Source organism: Condylostylus longicornis, unplaced genomic scaffold (genome assembly GCF_029603195.1).
Source record: "Condylostylus longicornis isolate FDR11 unplaced genomic scaffold, ASM2960319v2 ptg000040l, whole genome shotgun sequence".
Classification (NCBI taxonomy): Eukaryota; Metazoa; Arthropoda; class Insecta; order Diptera; family Dolichopodidae; genus Condylostylus; species Condylostylus longicornis.
The window spans coordinates 13,099,504-13,118,219 of NW_026578009.1; the positions used below are offsets into that span (position 1 = coordinate 13,099,504).

Consider the following 18,716-nt stretch of genomic DNA (forward strand, 5'->3'; position numbering starts at 1 on the left):
TTTTCTTCATTTGCCGCATATTAATACTTTTGAGTAAGGATTTATAAAAATTTTCTCTATTTGTAAAAGCTGTAAACGTACGTGTGAGAAATTCCAATTTCGAATACTCGACCGATTCTCATTCAATTTAAATTTTGTTTGTTACTTTGCTACCATAATTTTTTGTACTTTTTCAGAAGAAATCTGATAGTTAAGTACAAATACAAAGTTTATAATAAAGTATTAAAAATATTACAAGTTTCTAATCTTGTTTCTATTTATGGACGACAAAATGTACATATCCCCATAACTGTTATATGTTGTACTCAACTCCTCAAATATTTTGCATTTTCTTTCTTAAATTCTACTTTTAAATTTTTTTCAGTTCAGTATTCCGAATTTTCTCTGCTTTCTTCATACTTTAAGTAAGTATATGTATATATGAATGTACATTAAAATTACAAAAAGTTTACAAACAATAGAATTCTTCTATACAAAATAAATTATTAAAACAACACCTTAACTGCAATTTTTCAATCTTATACACTATGAAAAACAAAAAAAAAAAACTTTTATTTATTTTTACAAAATAAATTGGCAAAATTTCAATTTGTAATACGTTATCCTTTTTCTAAAATTTCTCATAAGACTAAAATCACCTATAGTTGAAATTTAAATGTATAAGTGTTTAAGTATAACAACTTTCAAAATTTTTTAATTTCTTATTCTACTTCTAATACATTTAAAGTGATTTTTCACACTTTGAATTGAAATTTTTTTGTAACCATACTTTTTTTTTTGCCTCTGTGTAAATCTTTTAAACGCAAAGCTGGTAAAAATTTTTAAATTCTTTAATTCAGATTTCCTTTTCTATACTTGGACACATAAATAAAATGCGAGAAATTTAATATTTTTTGAGGGAGAAAAAATATTTTTTTAATATATTTTTATTTTAAATTCAAACAATTTTGCTTTAGTACTTACTTAAGTGTAGAATTATAAAAATTCTTCAAAATAAGGAAAATATTTTTTTTTATCAAAAATTTAAGCGTCGAATTGTTGTAAACTATGAAATTTAAATACTTAAATAATTATTTTTAAAACAATTTTAATAAACATTTTCCGGAAAGTTAAACTTACTTATAATGAGCAACTTGCTTAGGGTTTTGTTTAAAACAACAAACATTTTATGTTTTTCAGGCTGTACTTAATAAAATTTACAAGATCTTATACAATGTTATGTGGGAATTGTCTTGCTAAGTCAAGTTTCGAAATTTATTAATGTTTTATTTTTAATTAGTTTGTATTTTCTGACGGGTTTTACGCATATAACGAAAATCAAATCGTTTTTGTTCAATTTAATCCGTACAAAAAATTTTTAAAAGAATTTCTTTTTCAAGTCAATTTAAATAAAATTGATCAACATTAAGTTATTTCCTAATCCCTGAAATGGGATTATTCTTAGTTGGGAAAAATCATTTAAAAATTTCATTATTGAATGACAATGAATAAAGGTGAACACCAAAAATATTTCAGATCATAGAAAGTACTAGCGTATGTACGTTATGAAATTAATCTAGAATCGAAACCTAGTTAAACCCACCCCAATCACTTAGGCTGATTTGAGAGAAAAAGTTGTCTAAAAATATTAATTATTTCTTATTTTTCCACTTCAATTTAGAATTCGGTATCCATTAATATTTTGAAATCAAGTATCATCCAAGAGATATTTGTAAATTTGGAATTAATTTACTTATGAGTTATAAATTTTAAATTTATTAATAATTTAAATTAAAAAGGCAAACTTACCTGATCTTGACAAAAATACCCAAAACCGATGATACCAGCTACTGCCAAAAATAAACAAAATAATATAATTGTTCGAATTTTTGACCTTGGTTCCATTTTTTTAATTTCGTATACACCACTGGGTAAAAGTAAAGCAAAATCACTATCTACTTGTACTGAGACACTTTTTTGCATATCAACCATAATGAATGGTTTCAACCAGTCAAAGTAAAAAACCTCTCTTTTTTTTTTGCTTAAATTTTTTTCTCTTTGTGTGTGTGTGTATTGTCGTTTTTCACCACCAAAAAACAAGAAACCGAATAAAAATTCAAAAAAAAAAAAAAACACTAAAAAAATCTTAAAATAGAACACACGAAAAACTGGCAGAAAATAAAAGAAAAATAAAAACAAAAATAAAATTAAAAAATAAAAAAAAACATAAAAAATGACCAAGGAACAGTGAGTATCCTTGCGTCTATCAGTTTTCTTTTCTTATTATTGTGATCCTTTTTTTTTCCTGCTCTATTTTTATTATTCTTGTTTTTACCTTTTTTTGTTTTATTTATTTGTTTTGTTTTCCTTTTTAAATTTTAAAAATTTTCATTTTTTTTTGGCTTTCGATTGTCACTCTTCTTTCCTCCTCTCCATTTTTTTTTCTATCTTATTTTTAAAATTTGTTTATTTGTGTGTGTGTGTAAATATACACACACTTAAAGTTTTCGCTTGCATTCACTTTTTGCCTTTTTCTTTCCTTCTATTTTTCTATTTTTGCTTTTATCTTTTGAAATGAAAAAAAAAATGTGTGATAAAAAAAATTAGAACGAGAAAAAAAAGACAAATGTTTTATTGCACTGAAATTGCAAGTTTTTATCACTTTCTGAAATTTTATTTAGTTTCTCCTCTTCTTATATATGCAAAATTGTTGTTATGTGTCCTTTTTGTGTTCTCAAAGTTTTACTTGAAAATATAAAAAGAAAAGGACATTAAATTAATTATTTATTATTCAAGTAATTAATATTTTAAATTATTCAAATAAAAATTCCTAACATTGCAAAGTAAATTGATTTTTTGCTGTGGAAAAATAAAAAAATTAATTAAAATGAATGTGTTAAATGTCGAATTTAAGTTTCATTATTCGTCCATTTAAAAAATATTGTTCCATTCTAGTTTTTGATTTCTATAAGACGCACTATTTCTATTGTAATCGCCCCTACTGCTTTATTCATCGTATTCTCGAATATTTGGAGTCAGATTCTTTATTTCCAACAAGGATAATTTTATTAAATCATGTTAAGTATACAATAAGTGTACAGATTCTATTAAACCTACAATCATCCTCTAATAATATACTTATTCCAAAATGAAAGTGGTTTTTCTCTATGCGTTTCGACAAAATCTAAAACTCGCATCCTAAATTGTTAAAGGTACAACAGATTTCATCTTAGGAATGCAGTCCTCATAATATTTTTAATGAAAAATTTGTATTTATTTTTGCCTAGAAGCTTTTAAACTCCAAAAACATAATAATACTTGCGTATTAATACAATAAAATTTCCAAAATATAATTAATACTGTGCACATCTGTTTGATTCAATATACGTATAAGTATTTAAGAGGATTTGATATATGATTGATATTGTTACATTAAAGGTTTTTGAAATCCTGAGTGTAAGAGACAATGTTGGGAAATATTAATTTAACTAGCCGGTCACTAATGTACTACATATTTAATGCTCGTTTTGTTTAATTGAAATATTTTATTTTTTAATCTTATTCTTACAAGAATTTTACTAAATACCCTTGTTCTTTTATTTAAATTACAAAATTTGTTTACACTCAAACTTAGTAAATTAGGTAATTAGAAAATTTTGCAAACTTATTTTTATTAATCATCAAAGCTTAAATATGAACAGCTGTTAAATAAATACCTCCGTGACATCGTCGATGGGAAATTACGTGACAATGAAAACTATTTGATGCAATGTATATAAACAAAAGAGTATGTATGTGCAATGTATGCAATGTATTTCATTTTACATTGTGTTTTGACACATTTGAGAGCGCAAAAATGAATAAGTATTAATATTATGAGGCACAAATATTATTAAATAAAGAACTGGATTAAAATTTTGTAAGTGCCTTAAGCGAATGTTTTTGCAAAGTAAATATTAATAATGTGAAAAAAGAAGTTTTTTTTTCATTTTCTTGCAAAAATTAGATTCATACTTCCATCGGATTGATAACAAAAACATTTTGCTCTTATGCATCACTAATGTCGCTGTAGCAATTGCTTAACTACTTCAATTAAGATAAGTACATATACTACTAATAGTTCTTTTAATTCTCATACAAGTTTATTCTTAAAATATTATACGACTGGCAACGCAAATTTTTGAATTAAATACAAATTGAAGTTCTAATTGTAGCGTCCTTTATTTTTAGTATTTAAAATTTTTTGTGTAGTCTGGTGTAGGACAAATAAAACAATGTTCTTTTAACTTTTCACCAACGTTTCGATTTAATTTTAAATATTATTCTGTGTTAATATCTGTTTTGTAATTTATGTTGTTTTTGTTTAATTCTATGTGTATCATTTTACTTATATTCCTCTTAAACCAATTTTTCTCCCTGTCTACTATTTGTGTTTCATTGAAATAAAAAGTGTGATCATGGTTAAAATGATGTTGCGCTAATGCTGTTTTATCTGTTTTATTAATGTTTTGTATTTTACAATCATATTTATGTTGATTTAGTCTGTTTTTAAGATATTGTTTTGTTTGGCCTACAAAGCACGCTTCACACTCTTGGCAATTTATTTTATATATTAAGTGTGATTGCGTTATTTTGTCCTCTTTATCTTTAAGTTTTGTGTAAAGTTTGCGTACTACCTTTTTGTTATAGAAAATGAAATTGTTATTTTGCACATATGGTTTAAAGACATTTTTGATTTTGTATGCTATTTCCGGAATATGTTGAAATTTTAAAAATTTGGTGTTGTGTGAATTTGGAGAGAATGTTTCTTGTATGTTGTTTTTATTGTCTCTGTTTTTGTGTTCCCTAATTATTTGATGTATGAAAAATTTTGGGTAATTATTGTTTTTTAATATTTCTTTCATTTTTTGTTTATTCTTTTCTATGTATTCCTCAGAGCTTAATGAATAAATTTTATCTAACATATTTATTACTACATTTCTTTTTTGTTGCACTTGATGTTGCGACAGAAAATTTAATATTCTGCAGGAAGCAGAAGGTTTCAAGTACCAGTCTGTGGAGATCGTTCCATCATTATTTCTAATTAATAACACATCTAAAAATGCAAGCCTATTGTTTTTTTCGGATTCCGATGTGAATTTTATTCTATTGTGAAAACCATTAAAAACCTCTAACACTGCCTCTACCTTGTCTTTCGGTATTGCCATTAATAGATCATCTACATATATTTTCATTATACGAATTTTGAATTTTAATTTTTTAACCGTTGCAATTACTAAGTAATTCATTATTAAATTAGCAAATGAAGGACTAACTGGATTACTCATCGCTGCTCCATCTAGCTGTTGATAAACTTTATCATTAAATTTAAAATAACTCGAATCAAACACGAATTCTATTAATTCTAAGAACAATTTCAGAGTCAAGTTAAGTATATTTGAAATATTAAACAAAGCTATTATAATTACAAACTTATATAAAATTTTTTTGAAAATTCTTTCTTACAAATTAATGCCGAAACATTACTTGCATTCCAATTGGAATATAAACATTTTGTGAACTTAACTAGTAAACCCATGTATAAGACAACCAACATTTATATTCAAGCTCTTGCTTATACTGTTAAATATAATTAATACTGTTAAATCATAGCAAATATTATTTAAAATTAGTTTATTAAAGAAAAAACTCTAAAGATTTGATTTCAACAATAAAATCTCCAAGGAAATAATGAAATTTTTATTTCAATTTTTGTATTTCAAAATTTTAATTAAGAAAATTTTAAATTTAATTCAAGTTTTTCCCTTTCTTTTTTTAGATTAAGAAAGCATTCTTAACTACTTAGTGATAAATTTTTTAATTTAGAAAATTGTGAAAAATACTCAGTTTGCTTTTGGGGTTAAAAAATACTCTGGAGGAACACTTTCAAACAATTAAAAAATTCCTTGCATAAAATTTTCCTTCCTTACAGCTACATACACTTATAGTTAATCGGAAAATGTCGTTTTATTTTATAAATTTTATTGAAAAATTATAGAGAAAAAAAGATACTAAAGAAATTATTCGCTCCCCTATAGTATTAAAGAATAAAATAGAATTTTCAAAACAATTTAAAAATAAGTAAGTGTTGTGCAAGGGGAGCCAAACTACGAATAAATAATTGAGAAAAAAATAAAATAATTTAAAAATTTTTTATTCATAAAATTTTTGTAATTTATTCAAAATAAAAGTAAAAAATTTTAAAACGTGCTTAATAAATAATTTTAAAAAAATTATTTTTGCCGCTTCTCTACATGAATTAAAAGTTAGTATTTTCGAAAAAAAAAATCCTCCGAAAATTTACAATTAAATGCGAAAATTTCTTGCACTCTCAATAAAGTTTTATTAAAATTTTTCTTAAAAACTCATAATATTTTTGAATAAATACATTCGTTAAAGACGTACATATGTATTTATTGAAAGCGAGTTAGGTGAAACATTAACATTTGAGTGCTTGCTATCAAGTAACAATTTAATTATTTTCAAATTTTTATAATTATGCTATTTGCAATACTCAAAACTACTTTGAATTCCAAATGCAGTAATACAAAATTAATATACAATTCAGCTTATAAGTGTGAATTGCTGAATAGTATATTAATGCATTTTGGAAGTCAAGGCTATACTTAACTTAATTTTTAGTTTTTAATCCTGAGTTCCATATATTGTAAAAAGATATTATTAAATTTTTAAGAATTTAATAATTTTAAGAAACTGCTAATAATATTCTTATGTTTTGAAGGAAGAAGTTGCACAAAATTGTGGAAATGTTCCTTAACCACTTATTTCAAATTTCATGAAAACTATGGAACCTTTTATTTAACGCACTTCTAAAAATGTAAATTTTATTCTTAGAATTTAACTTTCTGTGATCCGATTTCCTTAAAAAATCGATCCATTTCTTTTTTATCTTAATGGAAATTTCTTCATGCAACTGCAGAACAGATGGATGACGTAATCAAAGGAACGAGTTAAAGGCAGAAAAATTATTCATTAAAAAAATTTTTCTCCTCGAACTGGACTCGAACCAGTGAGCTACCGCTTTCTAGGCGGACGCTCTATCAACTGAGCTACAGAGGCATGAAGAAATTGCCGACGAAATGTTCTCTACATTGCTTTATACTGTAATTCACATGATTACTAAGTATTTGTTTTTTGTTTACATTGAGCCATTTCTATTTACAAATAGAACTGAAATATTAAATTTGAAGAAAATCCGTCAACTAGTTCTTTAAAAATAAGGAAAAATGTTATATCAACCCAGTTGCTGAAAGTCCAGTTGCTGAGACCTGTCATACTCGAAAGGTTGAGCAATACATGACATAATCAAAATAAACTTAGATAAGTGTATAATTTTCATCAAAATAAATTCAGCCGAACTAGAGATAGTGATGGCCGAACTAGAGGAGTGTAGCGACACACAGACATTTTTTCAAAAATATTGTTAATTACACTTAACTACTGTGAAACATGGAACAACATGGAACTTGAAACTTTGTAGTGAAAACCCTTTACTAATATAAAAACTCAATGCTTCATTTATTGCTAATATTAATTTTAAATGCATAAACTAAAGTAAGTATTATTAATTTGAAGAATAATCCCCGCAAAACAATATTATAATTAAGACTTTAAAGATTACAAAATATTATTACCTTTATAAGTAATTAGATTTATTTGTTCATTTGACTTACTTAAACTTGATTATTCTAACGTTTTACTAATACTTGATGTTTGCACTTTCATTTAAAATAATTTGCACAAGTCAATTTCAAACTGAGATAACCTAAAAGATTATTATTGTTAAACATTTTCAAAATAAAAATTAATTTTAGTATGCTTATAAGTAAATATTAAAAAGCTTTTAAGTATAAACGTTACACATTCAGCTCACTACTTAATTAATTATAAATTATTGTCGGGGCAATTAATTAAAAAGCTAACAATAATTACTTAAAAACATTGTGTATACATTGCAATAAAAATGATTAAAAATTTTGATAAAAAAATTAATTTTTTATAGAAATATTTTGAAATACGATATTCTTTTACTTGAAATATGATGAACTACATATTTCGTCAAGCAATATTTAAAAGAAGAATAAATTAGCAACTAAATCCATTAACAATGATGAATGATTCTGTTTTGAATAAGTGCAAATTAGTAATTCTGTAAGAGTTTCCGATATTATAATTAAAAGGAATTTTGAAAAAATTGACGAAATCTCAACTTGCACTCAGCAAACTATTAAAATTTTCAGATTGCAAATAGTTTTTACACCTAAAGATATTTTTACATCTTATAACGTCAATTAAAATTGGAATAACAGGAATATAATCTAAGGGAATTCGAGCATGGTCCCACAGGGTTACCGGGGTTTAAATCAAACTTTTCGAAATCTATATAACAGTAGAAATATAACGAAAATATTGAAGGCATAAAGTAAAACAGTATTCTAATTTTAAGCATATGCCTAATAGCTTTCAAAAAACTTTGCTGTTAAGGTTCTACTTCTCCTGTGACGGATATTGTTATATATTATTAAAAATGTAAACAATTTTGGGAAATTTTTATAAAATCATTGTGTCTCGGAAACTGTTGAGCTTTAACATTTACTTTCAAACAAAAGTTTTACCCGTAGATTATTTTAGTTTTTAATATTGTTTTCCTTCAGGGATCACACTGATTTCCATTACAAAAATTGCCTGCTGTACATAACTATAATCTGTATACGCAATGATAATATGCAATTATTACAATTAATTTATTAATATGATCACCCCCTTCTTGTTCTAAGTATAACATATTTTCATAGTATAAAGAAAAACAACCTAACCCTATAGGTCCTATGATTATAATTTGAGAAATCTCGGGTTATAATTCCATTTTTTTCAATATAAATTTTTCTATATGTACATTACTTATCTCATTTATATACAAATTACTTATATCTCAAATTGCATACAAAAATTAAATGGAATTTCAATACTTAAATTTAAATGTCTCATATAAATTATAAAAAGTCTAAAAATAAAAATGAAAATAATGCGACATTCTTAATTTTCTTTGTGCACATTTAAAATTTTTAAGCATCTTTTCATACATACATCCATGCATAAGTAGTTTTTTTTTTTTGCTATTGTTATCTTGAATCTCTTATTTATTTTATAAAACAATTTAAAAGCTTAGAAAGCTCGCATTACAATTTTATTATAAGCACAAGTACTTACTTAATTATATGGTAAGGGGACTATTGACAATACAGATTAGTGTCCGAACTTTGTTTTTTCTAGAAATCAAAGAAATAATTCTAAAACAAAAACTTGGAAAAATTGTTTATTGATAAGGCTAAGAAATGTGGAATTTTAAGGATGGCAGGGATGGCGAACCTAATTCACGCGGGCCCAAGGTGGCTTAAAATATAAAAATTATATTTGCTAAAAATTGTTTCCAAAAATTTTTTAAGTGAAGCCTGTATTTCCTCTAAAAACAACTAATTATCTTCCTGATTAGCGGCAGCAATTCAACAACAAAAATCTCATTAATTCTATATTTATAAGATTATGTCAGTTATAAATAAATCGACATATTTGTGTAAATGACAAATATCTTTTGTTTATTTTAAAGCACGCTAGTATTTTCATTTTTCTAAAATAATTATTTTTGGCACGCAGTCCGATAAAAGTTTGCCATCCCTGCTCTATAGTATATTATATAAGTAAAAATATCTAATATATAATATATAAGCAAAATTAGCAGTTTGCAAAATACGGTTGTTACTGCAATTACTTTTTAGAGCTGATTATGACGATTAGTTTTAAGGAATAAAAGTTTAAACTAATAAAGTAATTTCTTAGTTTAGTATTATTCAATTAATATTTTAAGAAAATTTTTAAGTATGTCCGGACTCTAAAATTACATTAGCTAAATTTATATTATTTACTAATAGTGTAGCGGATAGAAAAACGCGAATCTTTTTTTTATTTTTGTATAAAAAGCATAAATCCTGCTGTTTTTCGGCGTTATTTAATATTATTTATTTGAAGCTATTACCATTTTTAGAAATATTTAGCAATCGAGTAATTTAAATATAAAATTATATTAAAATTAAAGAAAGTTTATACATTTTTGTTCGAATAATACTTTGGTATATTTACCCTATGTGAACAATTTGCACATCTACAATAAAATATTTAAGTAACTTAATCTAAATAGCACTTTGTTTTTTGTTTTATTTGCATATTATGAAATTTTTACTGTTCTTAACATATATGTGTATTTATCTTTTTTTTCGAAATATACTTAAGTGAATTTTCTCATTGGAATTATTTATATTTTTTATATTAGAATAAAGTTAGATCAGAATTTAAATGAAAACGTACAATAATTGTACTAGAAACTACAGAATTATTGTTAGAGAATCTCAAATCAATATTAAAAAATTTATTAATTTTCAAATATGCATTAAAAATTTTAAAATATATTTTACTTATATTAAGTAGTACAATAATTTGCAATTGATATAAGTAAGTTATATTTTTCCTCTTAAACACACAAAATCAACAAAATTATGCAAATTATATACTTAAAGGTACTTATTTCGAATTATTAATAAGTATAATAAATTTTTAGTATACTTAAGTACATACATGTGTTCGTTTTATTCACAATTATGCAATCATAATTAAATACTTAACTATTTGAGATTATCACAAAAATTTCAATCACTTAATTGCGTTTATTCGAATGTGATCTTAAAATTTATTGAATTTCGATTCTCAACTGAATCAATTAGCTATTCTCAACTTCTCACAAATGGCATAATTTCAAGTAAAATTTGACTTATACGATTACCAAATAAAATTATAAAATATAAGTGTGTGCATATGTTTATCTCTTCCTAATTTAGAACATTTGAACATATAAGTACATACTTATGTATATTCTTCTTTTAACGAAATGGAGCTAAAATATTAACTATTAAGTAAGCTTAACGTATGTTCTTAGTTTGCGGCTAAATTATGATTTAGCATTCGATATTTCACCTTACTACGAGTAGTTCTCTTCAATCAAAATTAATTTGTAATCTTGCACAATTCCTGGTATAAAAATCAGTATTTAAGTACAAGTACATATAACAATTTTTACTTGAACCCAAAATAAATTCACATGTTTAAATAACAAAAATAGCCTTATGAAAAAAGTAATATTGGCTAGTTATTTAAAAAGCATAAACATTAAAAATAAACAAAATTTTGTTGTTTCAATTTTTTGTCCTATTCAAACAACAACTTTACAACCCCATTTAATCTTTTGTTCTCATACCCATAAATTATTTTTAAATAATAATAATAAGAAGAGCTTAATATTTAGACTTATCATTCCACTTAATTTACATTTAAAACCGATTTATTTTCATTTCAACCAGAATTAATAATTTTATTATAATTCTGAAAATAAAAATATTCTAGTTCTTCAAATAAAAATGCTCCCCATAAATTTACATAAGCAAGACTAAATTCAAGTTTTACTGGTTAACAATAACCATACTGTCCCAAAATTAACGAATATTATCAATCCTATTTATATTAATTTTAAAGAATTTTATGAAATCTTTATAATTAAATTCAGTAAGAGAATTTAATATTTAATTTATTATTAAAAAATATGATTAAAGTACTTTTTTTTCAGTCTGGCAATATTATAAATATTTACCCATTATCTAAAATCCCAGATAGTATCCATGTACTTACTTTAACAAGTACAAGATATTTACAAATATTTTAAGTACAAAAGGATTTGAAACTTATTTGTTTGTACTCCTAAGTGTAATAATAAAGGCAATAAAATGATTTATTATTCTTCCTCTTGCTAGTCAATTTTTTTGAAATAAATTACTTAATTATCTTCCTCGGCGGTAAAAATAACGCGAAACACGTGTACTGAAATCTTTATAAACAATTCATTAAATATTAGGTTTTCACTAGAGAAAAAAAGGCACGTGTTTTTTATATGAAAATTAATTACTTGAATCGATTTTTTAAATAAATCAAAATAAAACAATGAAAAAAAAAATTAAAAATTTTTTAACCCAACAAAATAAACTTGGTACATAATGTGGGCAAAAATTTAAACTTAAATTTCTCAACTCAAAGGTGACAGTAATTTTTTAACTGGATAACCCTTACTAAAATGGAAAAAATATACTGAACACATTACTGTCTTGTAGCATATTTTATACAAGGTAATAATGCGTCTGTTGCAATTTCTTCGGTATTTAGTGCAATCCTTAAAAAACTACTTATCTACATATATAAGCATAACATAATTAAGTAATAAGTATGCATACTTTCAGCCACTACGAACATAACACATAATTAGCACATTTTTCAGGATATTGAAAAATTTTAGGAATTCAAATAATTAAAATTCTCACTTTATCTTCACAAGATCAAAATAAATTATCATTCTATATCTCTAAAAGCAAATTCATAAATGGGAAATATTTTGCAAGCACTCTAACCGCTTCCAACTCAAAATAATCAAAATTAATTAATATTATGAACCTATTTATAACTATTTATCATTTATTTTTTAATTATCGCATAAATCTACATTAAGTATTTGAAAAGAAAATGTAGTAAAACGAATAATGTAATCTTTCTACCCTTGTCGACTCTGTCTACAATTCCTTTATTTCTCTTTTTTCTTTTTTAATGAAATTCAACCTACAATTGACATACATGCAAAGAGCGAAAAACAATATTATTCATGAATATTTTAAAATCTAGCAAATATAAATTATTGTCATTTATTTATGATTTTTCACCACGACAAAAATTTTTTATAATAATTTTATTGAATAATCTATTTTTATTATTAATAAAGCCTACTTACTAGTATAGTAACTATTTAATTTACATACTTACATACAAAAATTTGATTTTATTGCAAAAATATAATAAGAAAAAAAAATAAATGGAAAATACGTGGGAAGAACGCATTTTTATAAAAAAAAAATTTCTTTGCTTTTTTTTTATATATTCTTGGTTATTTTTAGATTACAAATAACAGAAATAACAATAAATGTTATGTATAAATTTTACCTTCCTATACGCAATAAAATCTACTAGCATAAAAACAATAAGTACAAAACAAAAACAAGCACGTAAATAGTAACCAACACTGTCTAGTTTCCACATTGTCTGCTCTGCTTGCGCTAGTAGAATTTGTCAAAAAAAAAAAACAAAAATGCAAAAATACCAAAAATAAGAATAAACTCAAAATTTAATACAAGAACAACAAAAAAAAAATTTGACAGATTGTGTATATAAAAACAAAACAAAAAAAAGATTTACTTTGCAGCTTTTTTTATTTTTTTCTCTCTTGTATGTTATTTTGATTGTTTATTTCACTTTCATTTTAAGTTTTGTGTATTACATTTCAAGGTCTTTTTTATATATTTACAAAAAATATTTTCTAATGAAATTAATTTTATAAAATTTAATAATATCAACAAATTGAAATTTATAATTTTTATTTTAAAAACTGAAAATTTCATAGTAGGAAGAAATAATTTTGACTTTTTCTTACATTTTTATCTCTTACAATAAAAATAAGTTTTACTTCAGCTGTTTTCATTATAAATATTGCACAAAAACATTTTCGATTTCCTTTCAAAATTTATTTTAAATATTTTCTTTTCTATTATTTTAAATAAATTTTTAAATAATTTCAAATATATTTTTATATTTCCACTTTAATTCAGAATTTTAGAAATATTTTCAATGTAAAAACACAAAAATTGATTTCAGACGATAAAAACATGTTTACGTTTTACATTGCAGACAAAACTAAAAAAAAAAAATTTTTTGTTAGCTTATATTTTTTTTAATTAAATTTTTCTATAATATCGGGTTCAATTATTACACTATAATTATTTTATATATAAATTACAATTATTTATTATTAGTAAAATTTAATAAATTAATGAATATGTTCACAGATAAACAAAATATTTATGTTTATATTTAATGAATTTTTACAAAAGTTTTTGTTTATTTCAATAATTAGAATTTTCTATTAAGTTTAAAGACCCGCTACTATCCGCTACTATCTAACCTTATCGTACCGCACTATACACGAAACTGACTTTATTATTTACTTCCAAAAAAAAAAAAAACCTTTTTCAATCAAGTTAACTTTCATTTTTGACATTTTTTCCTACTATATATTATTTTGACATTTTACGTTTTGTATAATGTCATCATAAGACAATATTAATACAATACTGCCATATTGATATAATAATTATAGTGACATCTATGAGTAAATTTGAAAACTAATTCAACTATATAGATTTATTAAAATAATAAATTTGTAAATAATTACAATAAAAAATTAGAGTTATTAAAAATAGAAAAACGAAACTACTTTATGAAAAATTGAGCGTAGAACATAATTTTGAATTAGTTGTGGTATATTTTGTTATTATTAACAAATAAAAATCGGGGAAATATTCAATTCCGTTCACTCACTTTTCAATTGTGTAAGTGCAATTAATCATTTTGAAATAAACAGCAGTAAGAATGTTCCGACAGGAAAATTATTGAATATGGCATAATTTTTCTAATTTAATACAGACTAATCAATATAGTTTTGATTGCTATTAAGTTAAGTAAAATTTCTATACTTTTAAAACGCTAATTAAAACAAAATAATAATTGAAACGTTCCAGTTACTCTTAACTACTCTTAACAACTATCTAACATATTAATACAGAATTATAGCATATTGTATAACAGAAAACTTTAAAATCAAATGGGATTTTGTTGATTTTATTAATAATTTAATTAATATTTACTTATTTCAAATGTATGAGAATTATACGAAAGAAGATTTTCAATTGAATCGAACCGCAAGAAAATTTTAGCAAGTTATTACAAATTATTTATAAAATAATAAGATTTTACATTTTACAAATTCATATACCATAATTGAGAAGTACACAATATGTACTCGTATATGCAAATATAAATCATTTCTCAGGAAAAGCTTTTTCAAATCTGCAGACCTTTGTTATATTTAATTTTATAATGTGTCTAACTAGACAATTATAAATTTTTAAATTTGCAACCAAATTTTACATAATTTTTAAATTCGTTTCTAAGTACTAAGTCATAGATTGGTAATGCATAGGGCTTAGAATTCAGTCTTAGTTTATTTTAATAATTACTAAAAACTACTTTGACGGTATCAACAAAACTTATTAGCAAAGTTAAGCACCATCTGTGTACTTTTTTATGAAATATATCTTTTGTAAATTTTTCCAAAAATTTTTCATATTTTATAAATTATATTTTTATTTATTTTGTTTCCAGTACTGTCGTACAGATGACACCTATAAACATTATAATTTTGTTTTATACCAACAGATTAAGAAAATTAAGAAAATTTTCTGCCAAAAATGAAGAAACTTTGATAAATCAAGTTACTATTTTGATATCCGAAACTTGTTATTCCTACACTTGGTATTTTTTTGACAAACAGATTTTGACATTTCAACTTATAATGTATTCATATAACAATTATTTAAACAAAACAATAAAACAACAAAAATTTGACATTTCATATTGAAACTATTTTTGTTTATACAATTTGTTTACATTGACAAATTTGCCGATTTTTTTTATTCTTTTACTAAAAATGTAAGAATATAACAAAAATTCATAATTCTAGAAATTTTGAAAGGTTTTTCAATTTTGTTGCATGGAATACATTTATTTATTTGTGTAAGAAATAATAGGTTGATTGAAAGTAACAAAAAATTTGCCGGCATTTTTTTCAAAGCAATTAGGCTGACATTGATGACTTAAAAATGCGAATTTTAATAATCATTACATTTTTATTTATATTCACTTTAAAAATTTTGCATACAGAAAAATGTTCTAAAAGTGCAAGTTTTGATGAAGAAGAAAGTATTAAATCTATGTACACTGAAAGTGTGTAGAATAAAATGAAGTCTCGAAGTTTATTACATGTATGTATTTTCATTTCAGGTTCCAATAAAATATTTAAGCAAATTGAAGATTCATTACATAGTTATACACCTTGCAGTAATCGAAGTTGTGAGTGCCATTTACCAATTATAGAAAGAGATCTAGCACAATTTTCTGGAGGAATAACAAAAGAAATGATTGATTCTGTAGCAAATAAAGGAACAAAATATCAAATCATTAACAAAAAGTTATATAGGCAAAAATCTTGTATGTTTCCTTTAAGATGTTCTGGTGTTGAACATTTTATAAAAATGCTTTTAAAAGAACTGCCAAACATGGAATTTATAATTAATTGCCGTGATTGGCCTCAGCTTTATAAAAATTTTGTTGGTACAAAAGGTCCAGTTTTTTCATTTAGTAAAACTGAAAATGAATTAGACATAATGTATCCTGCTTGGAGTTTTTGGGAAGGTGGTCCCGCTATCTCATTATATCCAACTGGTATTGGACGATGGGATTTACATAGGAAAAAAATTACAGAAATTGCTGATGAAAAATATCCATGGGAAAATAAAATTAGTAAAGGATTTTTTCGTGGTTCAAGAACTTCTGATGAAAGAGATTTTTTGATCTTATTATCTCGAGATCAACCAAATCTAGTAGATGCTCAATATACAAAAAATCAAGCATGGAAATCACCTAAAGATACGCTAAATGCAGAACCAGCTAAAGAAGTTTCATTTGAAGAACATTGTCAATATAAATACTTATTTAATTTTCGTGGGGTTGCAGCTAGTTTTAGATTTAAACATTTATTTTTATGTAAAAGTTTAGTTTTTCATATAGGTGATGAATGGAAAGAATTCTTTTATGATGCAATGAAACCATGGGTTCATTATGTTCCATTAAACACAAACACAAAAAAAGAAGATCTAATAGAATTACTTGAATTTTTTAAAGAGCATGATGATGTAGCAAAAGAAATCGCTAATCGTGGTTTTGAATTTATATGGAAACATTTAAGAATGCAAGATGTTATATGTTACTGGAGAAATTTACTTATTAAATACGGAAATTTAATTAAATATGATGTTAAGTTAGATGATACACTAATAGAAATTTCATAAAAAATCTCGAATTTACTTTTTTTTTTAAATAAATTTATATGTATATGATATGATTAAATTTATTTTCATTTAATAATTCTTACATAATTGTCTCGAATTGTAATAAGATAACAGAGAAAGATGTTTATATAAGATCTGATGAGCCGAATCAGATATTACTTTATTTTATAAAATTCTTGAGAAACAAAATTAAATACATATATAAAGATTTTTTGTAATTAACATTAACTATATCAAACAAGTGTTAGACTAGACAATTGGCATATTGCTAAAAAAGCGAAAGTATATCTAAAAGTTTATTATTTTTGTATGAGAATCTTATTTTTAGTAAACGCGAACAAATTAATTTTATAAAACTATTACATATTACATAAATTTTCCCGGTAAAGTTGGTTACTTATTCATGAACAGTAAATAAACCTCCAAATTTTGTAGATCACCTGGCTTTTAATATTTAATTTTGCACTTACAAATTTCAATTATAAAATCATAAATTTTTAGTTTTGTAAATTCTAAGAACCTTAAATTATGTATTTGTAAATTTTTTTCATCATATTAGGAAATTTATTCATATGAAAACATATCAAATAGAAAGCTAATTTGAAAATTATTTGTTCGTAGAGCATATACTTAAAAATATTATGTACCTATGTATATACGTATATAAACGAGTGTGGTTTTTCGTGCAAACGCATCGTGTAATAATCATTGTAGGACGTCAACCCGCCATCATTTTTCACAGAATATCTACACATTTTCTCCCTTCCTTAATATAATACCGTTATAAAAACTTTTTAGAAAATTTGGCAAAAATATCTTATTTTTGTTCGTGTATGTATACACCCTTTTTTAAATAATTTATGTAAAAATTTGTAATACAATGACGTCAACATTTCAATATCTTGAGATACATACATAATTGCAAATTGTATACATAGTATACTAAACATAAATATGTATGATTTAACAGGGTGTTACACGCACTTAAACATGCGTATACTAAATACATACCATTAAGAATGCATATTTTGAGGCATAATTTTTAAATAAACAATTTATATCCTAGTTTCGATTTTTGTGGGGTTGGCGATGAGACCGCCGTGCACATTCTCTATCCGGCCATAGGTCCGTCTTGGCCATAGGTCCCTAAGTGTTCGGGAACTGTTGTCCAACTCCCTTAGGGATATCTCCGGCTTTGTGGTTGGGACGGGGATGCTATAGATGAGAGCGTGGGGAGGCTACAATAAGTCAAGAATGGCTGCGGTGGCTTGGGGGGTTACTCCTGTCCCACTCGATTCCCTTAAAATCAACAAATCTATCTTAGTTTCGATATCACTAAAGAAATATTTGGAATTTATTTTTGTATTATCTAAGGCTTAGGATATCTACATATGTTGGTATTCTTTCATAATACCTCCATACATATCCTGAAATTAATAGTATTATATTACTGTTAATTTTACTATAAAAATTTTAAGAAAACATTCATATATATTGATGTTATATAGAAGAAAACGATAATCATTACAGACAGTATGAGTCGACATCTAGAAGATGTCGAATAGAAGATTA

At 24.3% G+C, this 18,716-nt stretch overlaps 1 protein-coding gene and 1 long non-coding RNA gene across 2 annotated transcripts; one reads left to right on the forward strand and one right to left on the reverse strand.

Moving 5' to 3' along the window:
- Nucleotides 1-1,453: 1,453 nt before the first annotated feature.
- Nucleotides 1,454-14,119, reverse strand: LOC129609726 (uncharacterized). Its single transcript, XR_008697032.1, has 3 exons — nt 13,976-14,119; nt 13,613-13,872; nt 1,454-2,724 (listed from the first exon to the last, which is right to left on the reverse strand). It is a non-coding gene; the product is annotated as an uncharacterized LOC129609726 (long non-coding RNA).
- Nucleotides 14,120-15,706: 1,587 nt separating this feature from the next.
- LOC129609748 (O-glucosyltransferase rumi homolog) lies at nt 15,707-17,147 on the forward strand. Its single transcript, XM_055521863.1, has 2 exons — nt 15,707-16,020; nt 16,078-17,147. The coding sequence occupies exons 1-2, from the start codon at nt 15,897-15,899 to the stop codon at nt 17,142-17,144; spliced, it is 1,191 nt and encodes a 396-aa protein (XP_055377838.1). The 5' UTR covers nt 15,707-15,896; the 3' UTR covers nt 17,145-17,147.
- Nucleotides 17,148-18,716: the final 1,569 nt, after the last annotated feature.